Raw genomic sequence first — 25,968 nt, 5'->3', positions numbered from 1 at the left:
CCCATTAAAGCAAGACCCCCGTCTGCCCCCTCGGGTGGGCATAAACCATCCCACGGCCGCTACAGGAGGAAGAGCAGAGTGTCGCGCTCTCTCTGGTGTCCTGGGTCCAATATTGATCCCTCAGCTTGCTGTGTGTAAACTGGCTGCCTCGCTTGTAACAACAGGGACCACACTCGTTGGGTGTAAAGCACTTTGGGATGCCCTGAGTCAGTGATGGGCCCCAGAGAAAGGCAAATCTGTTTTTGATTTAACGAAACGTACAAGTTGCATCTGCATTTTATTTCACTTCCATCCGATATCCATGTCTTCCCCTCCCCAAATTAGCCTAGCAAAGGAGGGAAGCCTTGTCACGGCTCCATAGGGTCTAATAAAGCACTGGACACACTGTCGAACGTACCCATGTTGCCCTCGACACAATGCGGACTGTCCAAAAGGGGACCGAAGGCCCCACCCCAGCCCAGCCCAGCCCAGCCCACACACAGAAGACGGCACACGCAGTCTGGTTTCAAATCCATCGATGGGTCCACGAGCTGGTCCTCACCGCTTTCTTTGCTGTCGTACTGTAAGGGGAAGAAGAGATGAGGCCATTAATGCTTCAACGTTTGAAAGACAATTTAGACTCATCGATAATAATCGCCACCCCCCCCCCCCTCCCTTCCGTCTCCAGACCACGCAGCTCCACACCCCACCACCCATTCTAGAAAAAATGATCTGCCTTTCTACCGCGTCTTTTATCCCCCCCCCCTCCCTCCCGGGGCATCCCAAGGTACTTCACCTCCGACGGGACCTTTAGTTCGAAGCTCCGGACCTCCGGAGGCTTGAACCCCACGATCCAAGCCAAAAACTCCCAGGTGCCAGCGCAGAGGGAGTGCCGCACTGTTGAAGGAGCCGTCTTTCGGGGCGAGACGTTAAACTGGCCTCCCCAGGGGATGTAAAGGATCCCATGGGCATGATTGGAAGCAGCGTGGGGGTGGTGGAGTTCTCCCTCCTGTCTAATATCCACACAAGGGTCAGGGATATTACGAGTACCACTAGCCAGAGGTCCTTCCTCGGCTTTTATTTCTCATTCGTTCATGGGATGTGGGCATCACTGCCATTTATTGCCCAACCCTAATTGCCCTTGTTCAGAGGGCATTTTTAAAGAGTCAACCACCTGGCTGTGGGTTCTGGAGTCACAAGTAGGCCAGACCAGGTAAGGACAGCAGATTTCCTTCCCTAAAGGGGACGAGTGCACCAAATGGCTTTTTTTTTACGACAATTGACAATGGTCATCATCAGACTTCTAATTCTGGATATTTACTGAAATCGGCCGTGGTGGGATTCGAATCCGGGTCCCCAGGGCGTTACCCTGGGTCCCTGGATTACCAGTCCAGTGACAACACCACTACGCCAATGCCTGGACTGCAGCGTGTTGCCACCACAGCACTCGGAACAGCCTGCCCGCTGAAGAACTGGCAAAGCCTGCCAGGGGGAGCGTTGGAGCCGTTGCGTGGATGGTCAGGGCGGAGAGAGGGTCAGGGGGCAGCCCCTTTCGACTGGAGGCTCACTCGACTGACCCCTATGAGCAGGAGGTTTGTCCGCTGGAGGAGGAGGAGCAACAACTGTGTGGAAATGGGCCTTTAATCCCTGGAGCGTTGTGGAAGAACAAGAGGTGATAACATTGAAACGCGTGCGGTTCCGAGGGTCGATGCTGAGAGGCTGTGGCTGGGGTGGGGGGATATTATTAAGATGCTGAGGGGTTGGGAGAGGTTGATGTCCAAAGGGACCAGGGTGTCCTTGCTCGTGAGTCACTAAAAGCGAGCAGGCAGGCGCAGCAAGCAATCAGGAAGGCAAATGGTACATTGGCCTTCATGGCAAGGGGGGTTTGAGTACAGGGAGTAAAGATGCCTTGCTGCAGCTGTGTAGACGCTTGGTGAGGCCGCAAGTGGAGTACTGTGCGCCGTTTTGGTCCCCTTATCTACATTTGCCATGGAGGGAGTGCAATGGGGGGTCACCAGACTAATCCCTGGGATGGCAGGGATTGTCTTATGAGGCCAGATTGAGGAAACCGGGCCTGAATTCTCAAGAAATTTGAAGGACGGGGAGGCGATCTCATCGCGACGTACAAAATTCTTACAGGGCGGGACAGGGTAGAGGTAAGTAGGACGTCTCTCCCCCCCCCCCCCCCCCCCCCCCCCCCCGCCCTAGCTTGGGGATGGGGTGAGAGGAGGTTTAGAACCAGAGGTCACAGGCCACAGGATGAGGGGATGGCCATTTAGGACTGAGACGAGGAATTTCTTCACTCGGAGGGTGGTGAATCTTTGGAATTCTCTGTCCCTGAGAGCTGTGGGGGCTTAAAGCATTGAGCACGTCCAGACTAAGGAGATCAAGGGGTGTGGGGATAGTGGGGAAACACGGCGTAAGGGGTAGGTGATCAGCCATGATCTCATTGAATGGCGGAGCAGGCTCGATGGGCCGAATGGACTACCCCTGCTCCAGTTTCCGATATTCCTATGAGATTCTGGAACGTGTGGGGGTGGGGGAGGTGCTGTTGGTGGGGGGGGTCACAGTCTCAGGGTAAGGGGTCAGCCATTTTGGACTGAGATGAGGGGAAATTCCTTTGCTCAGCGGGTGATGAATCTTTGGAATTCTCCACCCCCAGAGGGGCTGCGGAGGCTCAGTCGACAAGCAGATAGATCTTAGGTAACTGAGGGAATGAAGAGATGTGGGGTGTGGGCAGGAAACTGGAGCTGAAGCCCAAGATCAGCCACGATCGTACTGAGAAGCGGACGAGGCTCGAGGGGCCGAATGGCCTCCTCTTGTTTCCTGCGGGGGGGTGTATTAAGCTCAGTGATTCGCGAGTGAGCAAGTCCTTACACAGTTCGTTGTTCTTAGTGAGAGCAGCCATTGCTCTGGCCCGTGGGCCTTGCTGTGTGAAATGATAGCCAAATCGGACAATGGTTGTGTTCTGCTCCAGCATGTTGGCAATCTCCATCTCCGTAACATCGCCGAGCTGGTGGCGCTGTATGTGGCGGGGTGGGGGGGGTGGGGGGGGGTGGCGGAGAACAAAGGAAAAATTAGTTCAATGTGAAACTCATACCCCAGTGAGAGTCAGTGTGTGTGGGACCCGTACCCCAGTGAGAGTCAGCGTGTGTGGGACCCGTACCCCAGTGAGAGTCAGTGTGTGTGGGACCCGTACCCCAGTGAGAGTCAGTGTGTGTGGGACCCGTACCCCAGTGAGAGTCAGTGTGTGTGGGACCCGTACCCCAGTGAGAGTCAGTGTGTGTGGGACCCGTACCCCAGTGAGAGTCAGTGTGTGTGGGACCCGTACCCCAGTGAGAGTCAGTGTGTGTGGGACCCGTACCCCAGTGAGAGTCAGTGTGTGTGGGACCCGTACTACAGTGAGAGTCAGTGTGTGTGGGACCCGTACCCCAGTGAGAGTCAATGTGTGTGGACAGAGCTGTTGGGTCTGAGTTGTGGGGGCACTGGGCAGGGGGCAGGGGGAGCTGATTGCCCTGTTCTCACACTCACCTGGTTGTCTATTTTCAATTCTATCAGGGTGCTGTTCTCTTTCATTGCGCTAGCTATCGCCTTCATGCCTGCTCCACTGATAAAGTTCGACTCGATATTAAGACTCTTCAGTGCGGAGTTCTCCCTCAACATTGCAGCCACAGCCTACCACAAAACAGAACAGCACACAAACACACCGTGAGATCTCTGTGGAGGGAAGTTTCTTGCAGACCCCTGAAGGTGGGGATCCCCAGAGGTTAACCCCACACCCCCCCTCCGCCCCGGAGAGCAAGATTCAATTCCAGGCCATGATAGCCTTTATTTCTAAACTCGGGGTGCTAGGACCGAGTCTCCTCCATTCGATTACAGGCACCTTTGGAGCCAGCCAGACAAGTTAAACAGAATTTTCTATCACTGAAACAGGACATTCGGCCCCTCTGCTCCGTGCAGGTGTTTCTGCCTCACATGAGCCTTCTCCCACCCTCCTCTTTATCTCCCCCCATCACTATATCCTTCTATTCCTCTCTCCCTCTTGCGTTTATCCAGCTCCCCCCTACCACTTCAATCCATCTCTGCAATTCATCTCGATCACTTCCCTTGGGAGTGAGTCCCACATTCTCCCCACTCCCCGCAGGAGTGACTCCCACATTCTCCCCACTCCCCGCGGGAGCGAGTCCCACATTCTCCCCACTCACTGTGGGAGCGAGTCCCACATTCTCCCCACTCCCCGTGGGAGCGAGTCCCACATTCTCCCCGCGGGAGCGAGTCCCACATTCTCCCCACTCCCCGCAGGAGCGAGTCCCACATTCTCCCTGCTCTCTGGGTAAAGAGGTTTCTCCTGAATTCCTCATCGGATTAATCAGTGACTATCTTACATTGATGGTCCCCCTAGTTCTGGTCTCTTCTCCATAAGAGAATACATTCTCTCTGTATTCACTATATCAGAACCTTTCATCATTGTAAGGACCTCGAGTAGGTTACCCCTCAGCCTTCCTTTTACAAGGGAAATGAGCCCCAGCCTGTTAATCCTTTCCTGATATGTAGGCCCACACATTTCTGGTGTCACCTCTGCAGTGCCTCTTTTTTGTTTATTCGTTCACAGGATGTGGGCGTCACTGGCTGGGCCCAGCATTTATTGCCCCTCCCTAATTGCCCCTTGAGAAGGTGGTGGGTGAGCCGCCTTCTTGAGCCACTGCAGACCCTGTGGTGTAGGTACACCCACCGTGCTGTTAGGGAGGGAGTTCCAGGCTTTTGACCCAGCGACAGTGAAGGAACGGCCGATATATTTCCAAGTCAGGATGGTGAGTGGCTTGGAGGGGAACTTGCAGGTGGTGGTGTTCCCATGCGTCTGCTGCCCTTGTCCTTCTAGATTGTAGAGGTCGTGGGTTTGGAAGGTGCTGTTGAAGGAGCCTTGGTGAGTTGCTGCAGTGCATCTTGTAGATGGTACACACACTGCTGCTACTGTGCATCGGTGGTGGAGGGAGTGAATGTTTGTGGATGGGGTGCCAATCAAGTGGGGCTGCTTTGTCCTGGATGGTGTCGAGCTTCTTGAGTGTTGTGGGAGCCGCACTCATCCAGGCAAGTGGGGAGTATTCCATCACACTCCTGACTTGTGCCTTGTAGATGGTTGACAGGCTTTGGGGAGTCAGGAGGTGAGTTACTCACCACAGGATTCCCAGTCTCAGACCTGCTCTTGTAGCCACTGTATTTACATGGCTGGTCCAGTTCAGTTTCTGGTCAATGGTAACCCCACAGGATGTCGATATCCATTTTATAATCTGGCGATTAGAACTGCGCACTGTACTCTAAGTGCGATCTAACCAAGGTTCAAAAACCAGTAGGGGCAATTTTTCGAAAAGCCAGTGAGGTGGAATACGAGAGATAATTCCCTGGCAAAGACTGACAAGGGGAAAGAGCCAATTCTATCTCAGCTGAGGCCTTGGGGGTGAGAGAGAGAGTGCCTGTTTAACCTTGAGCACTGTAATCAGCAGTACAACACCCACTAATCTGCAGACTCCGCACATTAACATGGTTACGCTGGGCGGTGTTCATTGTAAACCCACAACAGAGTTTTGCTTGAGATAATATTTGCATGTTGACTTGCATTTTCGAGAAAAAGAAATTCACCAGTTCCCTTCAGCGAGCAGTACAGAATAGTGGGCCCATGTGTGCTGCTTATGCCAAACAGATTTACCCAACTGTTTTTGGAGAGCTCTCTTATGACTCACCTTTATGTGCATCTCTTTTCCATTCCTGGAGGAGACAGGTCGGTCCCCCCCTTGGCCCACCCACCCTGCCTCCCCAAAACCCCATCTCCACTTCTTGAAGTGGGTCTCTCTCTCTCGCCTCAGGTTCAGAGTGTCGTAAGTTTGAGTCACCATTTCTGAGACTTGATTTTGCAACCAAGGTTGATACGGCCAGTGCCAGCGCTGAGGGAGTGCTGCACTGTCGGAGGGTCAGTACTGAGGGAGTGCTGCACTAACCCTCCAACAGTGCGGCGCTCCCTCAGTACTGATCCTCCAACAGTGCAGCGCTCCCTCAGTACAGACTCTCCGGCAGTGCGGCACTCCCTCAGTACAGACCCTCCGACAGTGCAGCGCTCCCTCAGTACAGACCCTCCGACAGTGCGGCACTCCCTCAGTACAGACCCTCCGACAGTGCGGCACTCCCTCAGTACAGACCCTCCGACAGTGCGGCACTCCCTCAGTACAGACCCTCCGACAGTGCGGCACTCCCTCAGTACAGACACTCCGACAGTGCGGCACTCCCTCAGTACAGACCCTCCGACAGTGCAGCACTCCCTCAGTACAGACCCTCCGACAGTGCGGCACTCCCTCAGTACTGACCCTCCGACAGTGTGGCACTCCCTCAGTACAGACCCTCCGACAGTGTGGCACACCCTCAGTACAGACCCTCCGACAGTGTGGCACTCCCTCAGTACTGACCCTCCGACAGTGCGGCGCTCCTTCAGTACTGACCCTCTGACAGTGCGGCACTCCCTCAGTACAGACCCTCCGACAGTGCGGCACTCCCTCAGTACTGACCCTCCCACAGTGCGGCACTCCCTCAGTACAGACCCTCCGACAGTGCGGCGCTCCCTCAGCACTGACCCTCCGACAGTGCGGTGCTCCCTCAGTACTGACCCTCCGACAGTGCGGTGCTCCCTCAGCACTGACCCTCCGACAGTGCGGCGCTCCCTCAGCACTGACCCTCCGACAGTGCGGTGCTCCCTCAGCACTGACCCTCTGACAGTGCGGCGCTCCCTCAGTACTGACCCTCCGACAGTGCGGCGCTCCCTCAGTACTCACCCTCTGACAGTGCGGCACTCCCTCAGTACTGACCCTCCGACAGTGCAGCGCTCCCTCAGTACTGACCCTCTGACAGTGCAGCACTCCCTCAGGGCTGGCACTGGGAATGTTGGTCTGGATTATGGGGTCTAGTCTATGAACTGGAGTCTTGAATCCACAACCTGCTGACTCTTTCAGCCAGTTGTCCAAAGTCTTTTGTCCCTGGAAAGCCCACCAAAGGCATCTAAGATCATGCCTCCAGTTACTCATGAAGTCTATTCCTGAACAGAATGTTCCAGAAGAAAATGTTGTCCCTCCTTGGGTGTTTCTCTCAGAAGAGAGTTGAAGCAACATTTCCACCCTGTACCTTTGACTTGAAGCTGGCCATCTCTGTTGGCGACAGCAAAGAACCATGACGGTGAATCACTACAGAAGTTAGGTCGTAACTCCTGCTAGGCCTAGGTCGTACTTACGTGAGCGACGGGGTCGTTGCTGCGAGTGGCCGCCATGGAGAGTTTCTTCACATGAGTGTTACGCTTCATGGCTTCGGCAAACTCCTTCAGCGTCTGGATGGGAATGTCCTGTGGGTGGAGGAACAAAACCAAATTTTACCCAGGCTTCCCCCTTTACTCTGTATCTAACCCCGTGCTGTACCTGTCCTGTGAGTGTTTGATGGGGACAGTGTAGAGCAAGCTTTACTCTGTATCTAACCCCATGCTGTACCTGTCCTGGGAGTGTTTGATGGGGACAGTGTAGAGGCAGCTTTACTCTGTATCTAACCCCATGCTGTACCTGTCCTGGGAGTGTTTGATGGGGACAGTATAGAGGGAGCTTTACTCTGTATCTAACCCCGTGCTGTACCAGCCCTGAGAGTGTTTGATGGGGACAGTGTAGAGGGAGCTTTACTCTGTATCTAACCCCGTGTTGTACCTGTCTTGGGAGTGTTTGATGAGGACACTAGGAAAATATATCCAGCCAGCAGTTACAGATTCCGGTCGGACATATTCCTGGAGCTTTAGTGACATGGTCCCCTAATATGCCACATCTCATCGATAAGCTCAGAGTATACGAACAACAGTTGGTAACTGTGACGTCTGTCTGGTTTTCCTGTGTTTGACAGGCACCGGTGGGTGGGAAGCCGGGATCACATTCCTGGAGACTCCAGGGCAATTCTGGAGGGGCTGGCAACTCTCCTATGGAGGCGAGAAGGAGATTGAACCTCAATGACCTTTTAGAATTAAATGTAGGGGGTGCAGAGATGGGTCGCAGACAGTACAAAAATTGGCCATGTTCGAGAGAGGGGGAAGGAACACTGGAGACTGCAGGGAGATCTGGGTGGCCTGGTGCAGGTGGGCAGAGAAGTGGCCAGTGCAGTTTAATTCGGGGAAGTGTGAGGGAATGTGTTTGGAGAGAGCTAACACTGCAGGGGAGTACTCGCTAAATGATGCTGAGAGACAGAAAGGGACATTGATGTGTGGACATCCACAGATCGCTGAAGGTAGCCAGACAAGCAGATAAGGTGGCTAAGGAAGTTGTCTAGGATCCTGGCCTTTAAGCCGAGGTTGTCGAATATAAAAATGATGTAAAACACTAGTTGGGACACAGCTGGAGTACAGCGTACAGTTCCGGTCACCGCACTACGGTGCAGATGTGACTCCAGGCGGGGCTTTCCGACCCCACCAATGGTGGGTGCCATCACGGGGGGGGGGGGGGGGAGGGGGGGTTTGGAGAGGCAGCGGCTTTCAATGGCTCTTGAGAATTTTGCGTCTTCCCCCCCCCCCACCAAATCGGGGTTGGTAAACCCTGCCCTGCATTGGAGAGGAGATTCCCGGGACTGGGGAGTTTTGGGCGATGAGGAAGGATCGAACAGGTCGAGGTTTGGCTTCCGTGGGGACAGAGGGGAGATTCGACGTGGGGAGCGAGGAGTCAGGAGGGAGCCAGACAGAGTGGGTGGGAAGGGCCCTACCCCCTCATGGTTGAGGGGCCCTTAATGAGGTGGGCGAGGGTGAGAGATTGAGGGCATTAGAGGGGAAATATTTTCACACTGAGGGTGGTGGGGGTCCGGAACTCACTGCCTGAAGGGATGGGAGAGGCAGAAACCCCCTCATCCAATGGAAACACCACTTGGATATGCAATGGCTGTAACCTATAGGGCTAGGAGCTAGGAAGGTGAGATGAGATGGGAGTGGCTAGAACGGATGGCCCCAATGGCCTCTTTGTGATGTAAATTCCCCCAGATTTGGTAAACCAGGGGAGGCTTCACCTTAATGTTGTTCAGGTTGACTTCGACCAGGCCCTGATCGTTGTTCTTAATCTTTCCAAGAGTGTCCTCCACGTTCGTATCATTGGGGGGTTCATCGGGAAATGGCTTGTACTCATAGGCGTCTGGTTTCACCACACCTGCACATCAACATAGGAAGGACGTGACTCTCTCCGTTATTGAGACCCTTAGCAGAAGAAATAGAAGCAGGAGTAGGCCATTCAGCCCCTTAAGCCTGCCCCACCATTCAATAAGATCATGGCTGATCTGATTGTAACCTTAACTCCACTTTCCCCCCTCCCCGTGGCATGACCCTCCACTCCCTCATCACTCAAAAATCTGTCTAACTCGGCTTTGAATATATTCAGTGACCCGGCCCCCACTGCTCTCTGTGGGGGGAGAATTCCACAGACTGACCACCCTCTGAGAGAAGAAATTCCTCCTCATCTCTGTCTTCAATGGGAGAGAGACCCCTTACTCTGAAACTGTGGACCCCCCCCTCGTTCTAGACTCCCCCACGAGGCGGGGGAACATCCTCCCAGCATCCACCCTGTCAAGCTCCCCGCTCAGAATCTTATGTTTCAGGAAGATCCCCTCTCGTTCATCTAAACTCCAGTGGGAACAGGCCCAACCTGCTCAGCCTCTCCTCATAAGACAAACACCCTCCATCCCAGGAATCTGCCGAGTGAACCTTCTCCGAACTGCTTCCAATGCGAGTGTATCCCTGCTTGAGTAAGGAGACCAAAACTGTACACAGTGCTCCAGATGCAGTTCAGCACCATTCGCTCAGACACTGAAGTAGTCCATGTCCAAATGCAGCAAGACCTGGACAATATCCAGGATTGGGCTGACAAGTGGCAAGTAACAGTCACATCACACAAGTGCCACATAATGATCATCTCCAACAGGATAGAATCCAACCATCGCCCCTTGACATTCAATGGCATTCCCATCACTGAATCCCCCACTATCAACATCCTGGGGGTTACCATTGACCAGAAACTAATCTGGACCAGCCATATAAACACTGTGGCTACAAGAGCAGGTCAGAGGCTGGGAATCCTGCAGAGAATAACTCACCTCCTGACTCCCCAAAGCCTGTCCACCATCTACAAGGCACAAGTCAGGAGTGTGATGGGATGCTCCCCACTTGCCTGGATGAGTGCAGCTCCCACAACACTCAAGAAGCTCGACACCATCCAGGACAAAGCAACCCCACTTGACTGGCACCCCATCCACAAACATTCACTCCCTCCACCACCGACGCACAGTAGCAGCAGTGTGTGTACCATCTACAAGATGCACTGCAGCAACTCACCAAGGCTCCTTCGACAGCACCTTCCAAACCCACAACCTCTACCATCTAGAAGGACAAGGGCAGCAGACACATGAGGAACACCACCACCTGGAAGTTCCCCTCCGAGCCGCTCACCATCCTGAATTGGAAATATATCGGCCGTTCCTTCACTGTCGCTGGTTCCAAATCCTGGAACTCCCTCCCTAACAGCACGGTGGGTGTACCTACACCACAGGGACTGCAGCGGTTCAAGAAGGCAGCTCACCCACCACCTTCTCAGGGGCTGTTAGGGATGGGCAATAAATGCTGGCCTAGCCAGCGACATCCACATCCCGGGAATGAATTTTTAAAACAAGTCTCACAAAGTTCCCTTTGCCTTCATTCCTCCCGCCTTGACCTCCCAGTGCGGCTCCCCCGGTGTTTCCACGGAGAAGCACGCAGGCCATTCAGCCCTCGAGCCTGCCCCGCATTTCAGTGAGACCATGGCTGATCTATATCTCCACTCTGTTTGCCCCCTTTGGCTCCAGTTCCATTAGTACCCTGGTTCGAGAATGCTGTACTATGAGGAGAGTTTGAGCAGAAATGGCTTATATTCTCTGGACTTTGGAAGAATGAGAGACCCTCTTATTGAAAGGTATAAATATCCTTAAGGGGCTTAACAGGGTTGATGCTGAGAAGATATTCCTTCCCCCATGCCCCCATTTTGGGCTGAGATGAGGAGGAATTTCTTCACTCAAGGGGTTGTGAATCTTTGGAACTCTCCACCCCCTAGAGAGCTGTGGTCATTCAGTCGTTGAGGAGATTCAAAACTGAGGTCAAGAGATTTCTGGGCCCAAAGGGTTAGGGCGGGAAATCGAGGTAGGAGATCAGCCATAAGACATAGCAGCAGAAATCAGGCCATTCGGCCCATCCAGTCTGCTCCGCCATTCAATCATGGCTGATAAGTTTCTCAACCCCATTCTCCGGCCTTCTCCCCGTAACCTTTGATCCCTTTACCAATCAAGAACCTATCTATCTCCGTCTTAAATACACTCAATGACCTGGTCTCCACAGCCTTCTGTGGCAATGAATTCCATAGATTCACCACTCTCTGGCTAAAGAAGTTTCTCCTCATCTCTGTTCTAAAAGGTCTTCCCTTTACTCTGAGGCTGTGCCCTCGGGTCCTAGTCTCTCCTACTAATGGAAACATCTTCCCCACGTCCACTCTATTCAGGCCTTTCAGTATTCTGTAAGTTTCAATCAGATCCCCCCTCATCCTTCTAAACTCCATCGAGTATAGACCCAGAGTCCTCAAATGTTCCTCATATGTTAAGCCTTTCATTCCTGGGATCGTTCTCGTGAACCTCCTCTGGACCCTCTCCAGGGCCAGCACATCCTTCCTGAGATACGTGGCCCAAAATTGCTCACAATATTCTAAATGTGGTCTGACCAGAGCCTTGTAAAGCCTCAGCAGCACCTCCCTGCTTTTATTTCGAGAGGACTAGAATATAAATGCCAACATTGCATTACAGATGCCAACAGCCATGACGGTATCGAATGTCAGAGCAGGCTCGAGGGGCTGAATGGCCATCTCCTGCTCCCATATGTCATGACTCGCTGGACTGCCGTACCTGGGGGAGCTCCACACTTCCCACCTGGCATGAAGAAACATTTCTCAGACTCCTACACAACAAACCATTGTTTATGGTGCTTTTATAGTGAGTAGGTTGGGTTTTGATTATCAGTCCGGGATGTGGGCATGACTAGCAAGGTGGGGATTTATTGCCCCACCCGTGGCTGCTTGCAAAGGAACCACCTCTTGACTCACAGCCAGCACGGAGGATTCACTGTGACTCAATACGAGAAAACTCGCCAACTGGACTATTAAGTGGCAAATGTAGTTTAGTACAGGTCAACATGAAGAGAGGCACTTTGGTAGGAAAGCTGCTAAACCCTAGAAAATGAGAGACTGAACACAGTAGAAGAGCAAAGGGGTCTGGGTAAGCAGGTGATGTAGTGGTATTGTCACTGGGCTAGTAACCCAGAGGCCCAGGCAAATGCTCTGGGGACACGGGTTCAAATCCCACCACGGCAGCTGGTAGAATTTAAATTCAATGAATAAAATCTGGAATTGAAAAGCGAGTCTCAGTGATGGTAATCATGGTAGCCATCATGGATTGTCGTAAAAACCCATCTGGGTCACTAATGTCACTTTGGGGGAAGGAAATCTGCCGTCCTTACCCCGGTCTGGCCTGCACGTGACTCCAGACCTTTGGAATGAATGGCCTCCACCCTGTTTTACAGCTGGGAGACATCGGAGGCCAATTTAGTACCCACCCCCCAAAAACAAGATCGAGTGAGATTGGAGTGGAGAGTTTGCCACAAGCACCTTAAACATTCACTCACTCCCCCTCCCCACCGACACACAGTAGCAGCAGTGTGTGTACCATCTACAAGATGCACCGCAGCAACTCACCAAGGCTCCTTCGACAGCACCTTCCAAACCCACGACCACTACCATCTAGAAGGACAAGGGCAGCAGACACATGGGAACACCCACCACCTGCAAGTTCCCCTCCGAGCCACTCACCATCCTGAATTGGAAATATATCAGCCGTTCCTTCACTGTCGCTGGGTCCAAATCCTGGAACTCCCTCCCTAACAGCACGGTGGGTGTACATACACCACAGGGGCTGCAGCGGCTCCACCACCACGTTCTCCAGGGACAATTAGGGATGGGCAACAAACGCTATCCTCGCCAGCCACACACACAACCCAAAAATGCAATTTTGAACGAGAGACCACAACCAACTGCACATCTGGTCACAGTGGGGATTTGAAGTGCCAATCTGCAGACCACTGTGCTATACTATTCCAGGTGGGTGGCCTAAAATGAATTAAGTGTTCCCTGAGAGGAGGAATCAGGCAGGATCCCCACATCACCAGTGAGCCAGGTAGAATGGGGACAGGGTGAGGCCTCCTACAGTCGAACAGCCAGGCAGCACTGAGTGTCATTTGGAGTGGCCCCCCATCAGTGATATCTGTGAAGGCAGCTGCCATCTATTAAAGTCCCGATATAAATTTATCACAATCTATCGAGAGAGACTACAAGAAAGAATACGAGATCAGGCAAAGGAGGACGACTCACTGTTTATCCCCTCTGTGTTCATGATCCCTCCACTCCCCAGTGCGTCGTAATACTGCTTGTTGCTCATCAGTTTGTACATTCCCAGGATAGCTGCGATCAAAGAACAAACACAGTTACTCCGAGGCATTCTGTGCACAGGTTAGATACAGAGTAAAGCTCCCTCTACACTGTCCCCATCAAACACTCACAGGACAGGTACAGCACGTGGTTAGATACAGAGTAAATCTCCCTCTACACTGTCCCCATCAAACACTCCCAGGACAGGTACAGCACGGGGTTAGATACAGAGTAAATCTCCCTCTACACTGTCCCCATCAAACACTCCCAGGACAGGTACAGCACAGGATTAGATACAGGGTAAAGCTCCCTCTACACTGACCTATTATCTGCCTTGAGTTGGTTTCAGTATTTCTCATGCCCCTGGCTGGTATGAGTGATTTGTGCAGGATTGACCCCATTTCATGCAGGAGCGGTGGCCATTTTGTAAAGGTCAATTCTCTCAGGCCCCCAGCAACCAGCACCCCCCAAGGGGAGTTGGTGCCATCAGCCTGGGTACAGATTCAAAATCACCAGGCCCCATTCGTCACTGTGACACAGATAAATCTGCGTTACGTGCTCTATTATGGGCAAGAGCGAGAGGCCTGTTGGCTGTCGTCCAGTTGCTGACCAGTGGGAATTGGAGACTCCCTGATGGAGATTTGAATTGTGCGATGGGCCCAGGGGGATTCTCGCTGCTCCTCCTCCTCCTAGTTCGCAGCTGTGAATTGTCATCTTTTTGCCAAGGAGATGTCTTAGTTGGGTCCGAGTTCCTGTGACCACTTCGCTCTGCTACAACCTGCTGGACGCCATGTTTAGGTCCCTCTCTCGCATGGTCAACCAGGCCCAGGGTTTAAGCACCACCCCCAACCGACATGCTCTTTCCTGGTACTGAGGGAATGCCGCATTGTCGGAGCGTCAGTACTGAGGGAGTGCCGCACTGTCGGAGGGTCAGTACTCAGGGAGTGCCGCACTGTTGGAGGGTCAGTGCTGAGGGAGCGCCGCATTGTCGGAGGGTCAGTACTGAGGGAGTGCTGCACTGTCGGAGGGTCAATACTGAGGGAGTGCCGCACTGTCAGAGGGTCAGTACTGAGGGAGCGCCGCATTGTCGGAGGGTCAGTAATGAGGGAGCGCCGCAGTGTCTGAGGGTCAGTACTGAGGGAGCGTCGCACTGTCGGAGGGTCAGTACTGAGGGAGCGTCGCACTGTCGGAGGGTCAGTACTGAGGGAGCGCCGCACTGTCGGAGGGTCAGTGCTGAGGGAGCGCCACACTGTCGGAGGGTCAGTACTGAGGGAGCGCCGCACTGTCAGAGGGTCAGTACTGAGGGAGCGCCGCACTGTCAGAGGGTCAGTACTGAGGGAGTGCCGCACTGTCGGAGGGTCAGTACTGAGGGAGTGCCGCACTGTCGGAGGGTCAGTACTGAGGGAGTGCCGCACTGTCGGAGGGTCAGTACTGAGGGAGTACTGCACTGTCGGAGGGTCAGTGCTGAGGGAGCGCCGCACTGTCAGAGGGTCAGTACTGAGGGAGTGCCGCACTGTCAGAGGGTCAGTACTGAGGGAGTGCCGCACTGTCAGAGGGTCAGTACTGAGGGAGTGCCGCACTGTCAGAGGGTCAGTACTGAGGGAGCGCCGCACTGTCGGAGGGTCAGTACTGAGGGAGTGCCGCACTGTCGGAGGGTCAGTACTGAGGGAGCGCCGCACTGTCAGAGGGTCAGTACTGAGGGAGTGCCGCACTGTCAGAGGGTCAGTACTGAGGGAGTGCTGCACTGTCAGAGGGTCAGTACTGAGGGAGTGCTGCACTGTCAGAGATGCCACCTTTCACGATGAGATGTTAAACCGAGGCCCCCGTCTGCTCTCTCGGGTGGCTGTGAAAGATCCTGCAGCCAGTATTGGGAGAAGAGTTAGGGGGAGGGGTGGTATTACAGTGGAGTTTTGCCCAGTTCCCTGGGTCCAATACTTATCCCTCAACCAACGTCACTAAAAAACAGATGAACTGGGCCATCATCAATTGCTGTTTGTGGGATCTTGCTGTGTGCACAATGGCTGCCACGTTTCCTACATTAAAACAGTGACCACACTTCAAAAAATCTACTTCTTTGCCTGTGAATCGCTGTGGGACATCCTAAGGTTGTGAAAGGTGCTAGTGAAATGCAAGTCTGTCTTTCCTTCAATATAAGACAGTCACTGATAAACCCAATGGGGAATTCAGGAGAAACGACTTGACCCAGAGAGTGGACTGAATGTGGGACTCGCTCCCACAGGGAGTGGGGAGAATGTGGGACTCGCTCCCGTGGGGAGTGGGGAGAATGTGGGACTCGCTCCCGTGGGGAGTGGGGAGAATGTGGGACTCGCTCCCGTGGGGAGTGGGGAGAATGTGGGACTCGCTCCCGTGGGGAGAGGGGAGAATGTGGGACTCGCTCCCACGGGGGAGTGGGGAGAATGTGGGACTCGCTCTCACAGGGAGTGGGGGAGAATGTGGGACTCGCTCCCACGGGGAGTGGGGAGAATGTGGGACTCGCTCCCACGGGGAGTGGGGAGAATGTGGGACTCGCTCCCACGGGGAGTGGGGAGAATGTGGGACTCGCTCCCGTGGGGAGTGGGGAGAATGTGGGACTCGCTCTCACAGGGAGTGGGGGAGAATGTGGGACTCGCTCCCATAGAGAGTGGGGAGAATGTGGGACTCGCTCCCACGGGGAGTGGGGAGAATGTGGGACTCGCTACCGCGGGGAGTGGGGGAGAATGTGGGACTTGCTCCCACGGGGAGTGGGGAGAATGTGGGACTCGCTCCCACAGGGAGTGGGGAGAATGTGGGACTCGCTCCCGCAGGGAGAGGGGAGAATGTGGGACTCGCTCCCGCAGGGAGAGGGGAGAATGTGGGACTCGCTCCCGCGGGGAGCGGGGAGAATGTGGGACTCGCTTCCGCGGGGAGTGGGGAGAATGTGGGACTCGCTCCCGCAGGGAGTGGGGAAAATGTGGGACTCGCTCCCACAGGGAGTGGGGAGAATGTGGGACTCGCCCCCACGGGGAGTGGGGAGAATGTGGGACTCGCTCCCGCGGGGAGCGGGGAGAATGTGGGACTCGCTTCCGCATGGAGTGGGAAAATGTGGGACTCGCTCCCACGGGGAGTGGGGAGAACGTGGGACTCGCTCCCACGGGGAGTGGGGAGAATGTGGGACTCGCTCCCACAGGGAGTGGGGAGAATGTGGGACTCGCTCCCGCGGGGAGTGGGGAGAATGTGGGACTCGCTCCCGCGGGGAGCGGGGAGAATGTGGGACTCGCTCCCGCGGGGAGCGGGGAGAATGTGGGACTCGCTCCCACGGGGAATGGGGAGAATGTGGGACTCGCTCCCGCGGGGAGTGGGGAGAATGTGGGACTCGCTCCCACAGGGAATGGGGAGAATGTGGGACTCGCTCTCACAGGGAGTGAGGAGAATGTGGGACTCGCTCCCACGGGGAGTGGGGAGAATGTGGGACTCGCTCCCACGGGGAGTGGGGAGAATGTGGGACTCGCTCCCACAGGGAGTGGGGAGAATGTGGGACTCGCTCCCACGGGGAGAGGGGAGAATGTGGGACTCGCTCCCACGGGGAGTGGGGAGAATGTGGGACTCGCTCCCACGGGGAGTGGGGAGAATGTGGGACTCGCTCCCACGGGGAGTGGGGAGAATGTGGGACTCACTCCCAAGGGGAGTGGGGAGAATGTGGGAATCGGTCCCTCGGGGAGTGGGGAGAATGTGGGACTCGCTCCCGCGGGGAGTGGGGAGAATGTGGGACTCGCTCCCACGGAGAGTGGTCGAGGTGAATCGCAGAGATGTTTTCAAGAGAAAATTCGACAAATCCATGAGAGAAAAGGGGTTAGAAAGAACGTTGATGCATTTAAGAGGGAACTTGGGGAAAAAGGAATAGAGAGAGATACAACAACAATTTGCATTTAGATAGCACCTTTATCATAGTAAACCATCCCAAGGAGCTTAAATCAGGCAAAATATGACCCCGAGCCAAATAAAGAAATATCAGGGACGGTCAAAGCTCGGTCAAAGAGGTCGGTTTTAAGGAGCATCTTAAAGGGGTAGAGAGAGAGAGTGAGACAGAGGGACAGAGAGAGAGAGAGGGCGAAGGGGAGAGGTTTAGGGAGGGAATTCCAGAGCTCAGGGCCCCCCCAGGCAGCTGAAGGCATGGCCGCCAATGTTGGAGCGATGGGAATCGGGGGATGGGCAAGAGGCTGGAATTGGAGGGTTGTAGGGGCTGGAGGAGGTTAGAGAGATAGGGAGGGGTGTAGGGGCTGGAGGAGGTTACAGAGATAGGGAGGGGTGTAGGGGCTGGAGGAGGTTCCAGAGATAGGGAGGGGGTGTAGGGGCTGGAGGAGGTTACAGAGATAGGGAGGTGGTGTAGGGACTGGAGGAGGTTACAGAGATAGGGAGGGGTGTAGGGGCTGGAGGAGGTTACAGAGATAGGGAGGGGTGTAGGGGCTGGAAGAGGTTACAGAGATAGGGAGGGGTGTAGGGGCTGGAGGAGGTTACAGAGATAGGGAGGGGGTGTAGGGACTGGAGAAGGTTACAGAGATAGGGAGGGGTGTAGGGGTTGGAGGAGGTTACAGAGATAGGGAGGGGGTGTAGGGGCTGGAGGAGGTTACAGAGATGAGGAGAGGGCGAGGCCGGCTGATGGGAGATTCAGCGCCCAGCACGGCTCCGTTGGGCTGAATGGCCTCCCTCTGTTCTGTCACTGCTATGGAGTGAGGAAAGTGGAACAGGATGAGCCAATTGATGTCCACTGCTTCAGAGCGCAGGCTGCTCTTTAAACACAATCCCCCGACTGAGTCCCAGCGCGTATCTCAACCACTCGGATGTCAAACGGCATTTTGCGCACTGACATATAACCCATGTTAAGAGGGAATCTAATCCTGCCAGACATAAGGTTTTTGGTAATTTAATCTCGTGTTGCTCTGCCTGAGCAGATTCGAATATTTGCGCAGTGCAGCTCGGAGAGTTGTGTGTGAGGGAATGTGCATTCCAACCAGCCTCTGCCCGTTTATACACCCCTCTCTGCCCCCTTGAGTGCCCTCGCCTCTTCGGATAAACTCTCCCCCCGCCCCCATCTGCAAAGGATAGATACTCGAAGGGGAAGAATGTGCACAGCTCCGGGAGGGTGGTGGGGGTCGGGGGACAGAGCAATCGGGTACATGCCAATAGAGCCAGTTTCCCTTCCCAGGTTCCACTGTAGGTAACTGTAGGTTCCACAGTTTGCGCACAGCAGGATCCCGCAAACAGCAGTGTGATAACAACCCCAATCGTCTGTTTTCTCGTGATGTGGGTTGAGGGGTGAATGTCAGCCCCAGGACACCGGGGGTGGGGGGGGGAGCTCCCCTCTCCCCCCCCACTGCTCGTGCTCCACGTGGGACCTTTTACGTCCACCTGAGAGGGGAGACAGGGCCTCTGTTTAACGTCTCATCAGCGAGATGGCACCTCCGACAGTGCAGCACTCCCTCAATACTGACCCTCCGACAGTGCGACGCTCCCTCAGTACCGACCCTCCGACAGTGCGACGCTCCCTCAGTACCGACCCTCCGACAGTGCGACGCTCCCTCAGCACTGACCCTCTGACAGTGCGGCACTCCCTCAGTACTGACCCTCCGACAGTGCGGCACTCCCTCAGTACTGACCCTCTAACAGTGCGGCACTCCCTCAGTACTGACCCTCTAACAGTGCGGCGCTCCCTCAGTACCGACCCTCCGACATTCCCTCAGTACTGACCCTCTGACAATGCGGCGCTCCCTCAGTCCCAACACTGGGAGTGTTGGCCTGGATTATGAGGCTCAACTCTCTGGAGTGGGGACTCGGACCCACAAATCTCCTGTCTCAGGTGAGAGAGATGGAGAGAGCAACTCACGGAGGCACAGCTGACCCTAGCTTCAGCGAGATTATTAGCCTCAGCACCCTTTCGGTGTGGTTCATTCTACGTCAGCCCCTCAGTCCGCCATGTAACTGGCCCTCAGTAACCCCGGTTATCTGTCAGACACACACCTTCCCCTCCTAAGGGGCAGGCTGAGCTTACCAGCGATGTCACACATCTCAGCATCAGTTGCATTGGCAAGAGCTTCCTCCAGCTCTGGTTCCAGAATCACATCAGCGTCCTTCTCAAACTGCGTCTTCTCGCACTCCTTAGCAACAAATGGCTTTCCTGCACAACACAGAGAGAGGGAGTTAAAAGGGAGACAGAGATTGACAGAGAGACACAGAGAGAGACGGAGACACACGCACAAAGGGCAAGAGGTAAGCAGAGATTGTCCGAGCAAGAGACAGAGAGTATGGGAGAGAGTGCGAGAGAGAGATAGTGTGAGAGAGGACACATGAGAGAAGGAGCGTGAGAGAGAGAGAACACAAGCAAGATCACAAACAAGAGAGACAGAGCAGAGGAGGGGGAGAGAGAGCGAGTGAGCAACAGTGAGAGTCAACTGTCAGAAAGTGCGAGACTGCCAGACAGAGCGAGAGACAGAGGGTGAGGCTGCCAGACGGAGCGAGAGACAGAGGGTGAGGCTGCCAGACGGAGCGAGAGACAGAGGGTGAGGCTGCCAGACGAAGCGAGACAGAGGGTGAGGCTGCCAGACGGAGCGAGAGACAGAGGGTGAGGCTGCCAGACAGAGCGAGAGACAGAGGGTGAGGCTGCCAGACGGAGCGAGAGACAGAGCATGAGACTGCCAGACGGAGCGAGAGACAGAGCGCGGGGCTGCCAGACGGAGCGAGAGACAGAGCGCGAGACTGCCAGATGGAGCGAGAGACAGAGCACGGGACTACCAGACAGAGCGAGAGACAGAGCGCGGGGCTGCCAGACGGAGCGAGAGACAGAGCACGAGGCTGCCAGACGGAGCGAGAGACAGAGCGCGAGACTGCCAGACGGAGCGAGAGACAGAGCGCGAGACTGCCAGATGGAGTGAGCGAGAGAGACTGACAGAAGGAGAAAAAGAGAGAGAGAGATAGACTGCCACGGGGAAGAGAGAAACCACCAGACAGAGAGAGAGAATGACAGAGATAGAGAGAGACAAACAGAGAGAGAGAGAGTGTGTGTGTTTGTGAATAACAGGGACCAGGGAGACAGAAGCGAATAAGAGTTGGGGAGTGAGATACATAAACACAAGTTGTTGTTGATGTTGATTTAACACCAATCACTGGGGGTGGCATAAGGTTAACGATAGTACCCCAAATATCACTCGCGGCTTGGAGCATCAAACCTCACATACAACAGATTAAACTCAATCATTTACTCGACATGGCCCATTCTTCAATGGGTTTTTAAAAGCCGAGCTATCGGTAGATTCTGGATCAGGGTTCTGATAGCAAACGGGGGTCACAGTTAAAAAGACTCTGGATATAGACTCCATGCCATAGTAATTCCAACAGCTCACAGGGTTCATTCCAAGAAAAGTCTTATCACACAACTTCCCTCTACACTGTCCCCATCAAACACTCCCAGGACAGGTACAGCACGGGGTTAGATACAGGGTAAATCTCCCTCTACACTGTCCCCATCAAACACTCCCAGGACAGGTACAGCACGGGGTTAGATACAGGGTAAATCTCCCTCTACACTGTCCCCATCAAACACTCCCAGGACAGGTACAGCATGCGTTAGATACAGGGTAAATCTCCCTCTACACTGTCCCCATCAAACACTCCCAGGACAGGTACAGCACGGGGTTAGATACAGGGTAAATCTCCCTCTACACTGTCCCCATCAAACACTCCCAGGACAGGTACAGCACGGGGTTAGATACAGAGTAAAGCACCCTCTACACTGTCCCCATCAAACACTCCCAGGGCTGGTACAGCACAGGGTTAGATACAGAGTAAATCTCCCTCTACACTGTCCCCATCAAACACTCCCAGGGCAGGTACAGCACGGGGTTAGATACAGAGTAAAGCTCTCTCTACACTGTCCCCATCAAACACTCCCAGGACAGGTACAGCACAGGATTAGATACAGAGTAAAGCTCCCTCTACACTGTCCCCATCAAACACTCCCAGGGCGGGTACAGCACAGGGTTAGATACAGATTAAAGCTCCCTCTACACTGTCCCCATCAAACACTCCCAGGACAGGTACAGCACGGGGTTAGATACAGAGTAAAGCTCCCTCTACACTGTCCTCATCAAACACTCCCAGGACAGGTACAGCACGGGGTTAGATACAGAGTAAATCCCCCTGTTCACTGTCCCCATCAAACACTCCCAGGACAGGTACAGCACGGGGTTAGATACAGAGTAAAGCTTCCTCTATTTTCTTCTGTCAGACTTGCTCATGCTTCAAGTATCTGCAGGTAAGAAATGTGAGAAGCAATTCGGCAGTGTGGGGCATCACAGATGAGTCGATACCCTGCAGCATTGCAGTGCAAGTGGAAAGTTAATCATTTGCCCTACCCACACCCTCGCCTAACCTGGGACATTGAGGCCTAATAGTGAGAACTCTTAGACAAAAAGACAAGCTTTGTCCTCCGTTCCTCACCCCGCTTCTCGCCGGTGAAGGGGATCAGATCCTCCCGGTCCTCCACCTCCATGGCCTCCTTCTCCAGGTAGCCCAGCAGCTGGTCTCGGTCATAGGGCCCTGTCGGGTTCTTCTTGGTCTGGTCTCTCTGTCGCATTCCCGCTGGCAAGAGAGCATTCTGTGTGAGGGAGTGGGGGAGAGGGAGAGAGAGAGAGAGAGGGAGAGAGAGAGGGAGAGAGACAGAGAGAGAGAGAGACAGAGAGAGAGAGAGACAGAGAGAGAGAGACAGAGAGAGGGAGGGAGAGAGAGAGAGAGACAGAGGGAGAGAGAGAGAGGGTGAGACACAGAGAGAGACAGAGGGAGAGAGAGAGAGAGAGAGAGGGACAGAGACAGAGAGGGAGGGAGAGAGAGAGGGAGAGACAGAGAGAGAGACAGAGGGAGAGAGAGAGGGTGAGACACAGAGAGACAGAGAGGGGGAGACAGAGGGGGAGACAGAGGGAGAGGGAGAGAGACGGAGAGACACAGAGAGAGGGAGAGACAGAGAGAGGAAGAGAGACAGAGAGAGAGGGAGAGACAGAGGGAGAGAGAGAGGGGGACAAAGAGAGAGGGACAGAGAGAGAGAGAGAGAGACAGAGGGAGAGAGACAGAGAGAGAGGGGCAGGGAGTGAGAGGTATATATAGAGACAGAGACAAAGAGAGGGAGACGGAGTTACAGAGGGAGGGAGAGATAGAGAGGGAGATACTGAGGGAGGGAGAGAGAGAGGGAGAGGGGGGCGAGAGGCGGGGAGGGTGAGACAGTGAGGGGGGAAGAGTCAGACAGGTAGGGAGGGATAGCGAGAGACACAGAGAGAAGGATAGAGAGAGGAAGAGAGTGAGAGAGAGAGTGAGAGACAGGGAAACCTGTGTGGTCCCGGTCCCAAAATGGGCTGAGTGCCTGACACCCATATCCCCCACCAAATACCCATATCCCTCCCCCAACAACCATATCCCCCAGCCGACACCCATATCCCCCACCGAATACCCATATCCCTCCCCCAACAACCATATCCCCCATCCGACACCCATATCCCCCACCGAATACCCATATCCCTCCCCCAACAACCATATCCCCCAGCCGACACCCATATCCCCCACCGAATACCCATATCCCTCCCCCAACAACCATATCCCCCATCCGACACCCATATCCCCCACCGAATACCCATATCCCTCCCCCAACAACCATATCCCCCAGCCGACACCCATATCCCCCACCGAATACCCATATCCCTCCCCCAACAACCATATCCCCCAGCCGACACCCATATCCCCCACCGAATACCCATATCCCTCCCCCAACAACCATATCCCCCATCCGACACCCATATCCCCCACCGAATACCCATATCCCTCCCCCAACAACCATATCCCCCAGCCGACACCCATATCCCCCATCCGACACCCACCTCCCCCATCCGACACCCACATCCCCCCCCGACACCCACATCCCCCCCCCCCCGACACCCACCTCCCCCATCCGACACCCACATCCCCCCCCCCCCGACACCCACATCCCCCATCCGACACCGTATCCCACCACCCAACACCCTGCCCTACACCAACACACACATGGATAGCAAAGAAGCTAAGGTGTAGCTCTTCGCCCACAGGAGGCACCACAGCCCTGTCCCGATTCACTGCCCACCCAATGTTGGGAGCGGACCACGATCAGGAAGAAAGGCAGACTTGCATTACTCTAGCGCCTTTCACCACCTCATCCCCAATGGAGCATTTCTGGGGTGTGTGCATTGTTGTAATGTGGGAAACGCAGCAGCCAATTTGTGCACAGCAAGCTCCCACAAACAGCAACGTGATAGTGACCCTGATCGTCTGTTCTTCAGTGATGTTGACTGAGGGATAAATTTGGCCCCAGGACACAGGGAGAACTCCGCCCCGCCTGCTCCCTCCACCAGTCCTACTCTTCTTCCAATAGCAACCGTGGGATCTTTCACATCCAACTGAGATGGGAGACGAGGGCCTCGGCTCAATGTCTCATCCTGACAGACGGCACCTCTGACAGTGCTGCACTCCCTCAGTACTGACCCTCCGACAGTGCGGCACTTCCTCAGCACTGACCCTCCGACAGTGCGGCACTCCCTCAGTACTGACCCTCCGACAGTGCGGCACTCCCTCAGTACTGACCCTCCGACAGTGCGGCTCTCCCTCAGTACTGACCCTCCGACAGTGCGGCACTCCCTCAGTACTGACCCTCCGACAGTGCGGCGCTCCCTCAGTACTGACCCTCCGACAGCGCAGCATTCCCTCAGTACTGACCCTCCGACAGTGCGGCACTCCCTCTACTGACCCTCCGACAGTGTGGCACACCCTCAGTACTGACCCTCCGACAGCGCAGCACTCCCTCAGTACTGACCCTCCGACAGCACGGCGCTCCCTCAATACTGACCCTCTGACAGCGCGGCGCTCCCTCAGTACTGACCCTCCGACAGTGCGGCACTCCCTCAGTACTGACCCTCCGACAGTGCGGCACTCCCTCAGTACTGACCCTCCGACAGTGCGGCACTCCCTCAGTACTGACCCTCCGACAGCGCGGCACTCCCTCAGTATTGACCCTCCGACAGCGCAGCACTCCCTCAGTACTGACCCTCCGACAGTGCGGCACTCCCTCTACTGACCCTCCGACAGTGTGGCACTCCCTCAGTACTGACCCTCCAACAGCGCAGCACTCCCTCAGTACTGACCCTCTGACAGCGCGGCGCTCCCTCAGTAATGACCGTCAGACATTGTGGCGCTCCCTCAGTACTGACCCTCCGACAGTGCGGCACTCCCTCAGTACTGACCCTCCGACAGTGCGGCGCTCCCTCAGCACTGACCCTCTGACAGTGCGGCGCTCCCTCAGTACTGACCCTCCGACAGTGCGGCACTCCTTCAGTACTGACCCTCCGACAGTGCGGCGCTCCCTCAGTACTGACCCTCCGACAGTGCGGCGCTCCCTCAGCACTGACCCTCCGACAGTGCGGCGCTCCCTCAGTACTGACCCTCCGACAGTGCGGCACTCCTTCAGTACTGACCCTCCGACAGTGCGGCACTCCCTCAGTACTGACCCTGGGGAGCATTAAAATGGATTATGTGGCTCCAAACCCGGGATGTGGAGCTGACAGAGTTTCCTACATTATTCCTGAATGGACTCCGCTAAAAATAAAAGAGAGAGAGAGAGAGACGATCGGGATCACGAGCACACTGCTGTTTGTGGGATCGTGCTGTGCGCAGAATGGCTTTTCCTGCATTGGAATGGTGACCCCCCCCCCCCCCCCACTTCAAAACAAGAACAACGACCCCACTGGGCCTGACGTGCTACAGGGGTGCCCGGTGGTGCTGAAAGGCGCTACAGCAATGCAGGATCTTTGGCCTGTAAACGCGGAATCTTCAGTCCTCTACCCCCCACCCCCGCTGACCATCTCCCCATTCCCCGGGTGGTGCCCCTCACCTCAGGGTCCATCTCCGCCAACTCGTAATCCAACTGCTCCAGCTCCTTCTCGGAGAGCTGCCGGAGGATCTGGTCCTCGTCGATGTTCAGGTACTTGGCCACATCACTGTGCGCCATTTCCGATCTGCAGCGGGGGGGTTGTGGGTGGGGGGAGGGGGAGGAGGGGGGTCAGAGTTCAGAAGCTTCCCGGCTCCTAGTCCGAGGGGCATCAACAGCAGCGGGGACTCCCCGACTGACCCTGTCGGAAGAGGCAGACAGGGAAACGTTAACAGCCGCGGGTCCCTATTCCTTCAGCCCGAGGCTATCTTGACCCCCTCTCGAGCCTCGTTGACCAAACGGCAGCCGACCTCGCGCCTCAACGCCACTCCCAGCTTCGAACCCTGCGCAGCACAGATCACGGATCCCGGTCATTTACCGCCTCGTGGGATCTTACTCTGCGCAAAACCAGCTGCCGGCGTCTTCCTACATCGCCACCAGCAGCTACGCTGCGGGAGGCATCACTGAGGAAGAGAGACACGC

At 55.1% G+C, this 25,968-nt stretch overlaps 1 protein-coding gene across 2 annotated transcripts; it reads right to left on the bottom strand.

The window, feature by feature from the left end:
- Positions 1-264: 264 nt before the first annotated feature.
- Positions 265-25,619, bottom strand: tmod4 (tropomodulin 4 (muscle)). Of its 2 annotated transcripts, XM_041181660.1 has the most exons (9): positions 25,450-25,612; positions 21,987-22,143; positions 19,543-19,668; positions 13,461-13,550; positions 9,040-9,176; positions 7,250-7,357; positions 3,511-3,654; positions 2,857-3,001; positions 265-560 (listed from the first exon to the last, which is right to left on the bottom strand). In XM_041181660.1, exons 1-9 carry the CDS (start codon positions 25,564-25,566, stop codon positions 538-540), a joined length of 1,047 nt encoding a protein of 348 aa, XP_041037594.1. In that variant the 5' UTR covers positions 25,567-25,612; the 3' UTR covers positions 265-537. The 2 variants fall into 2 exon arrangements, with proteins under 2 accessions (XP_041037594.1, XP_041037593.1); XM_041181659.1 differs by lacking the exon at positions 2,857-3,001 and having other exon boundaries at positions 25,450-25,619.
- Between the last annotated feature and the right edge of the window lie 349 nt (positions 25,620-25,968).

Source organism: Carcharodon carcharias (assembly GCF_017639515.1).
Source record: "Carcharodon carcharias isolate sCarCar2 chromosome 36 unlocalized genomic scaffold, sCarCar2.pri SUPER_36_unloc_1, whole genome shotgun sequence".
Lineage (NCBI taxonomy): Eukaryota > Metazoa > Chordata > Chondrichthyes > Lamniformes > Lamnidae > Carcharodon > Carcharodon carcharias.
This window is presented reverse-complemented; position numbering and strand designations above follow the sequence as displayed.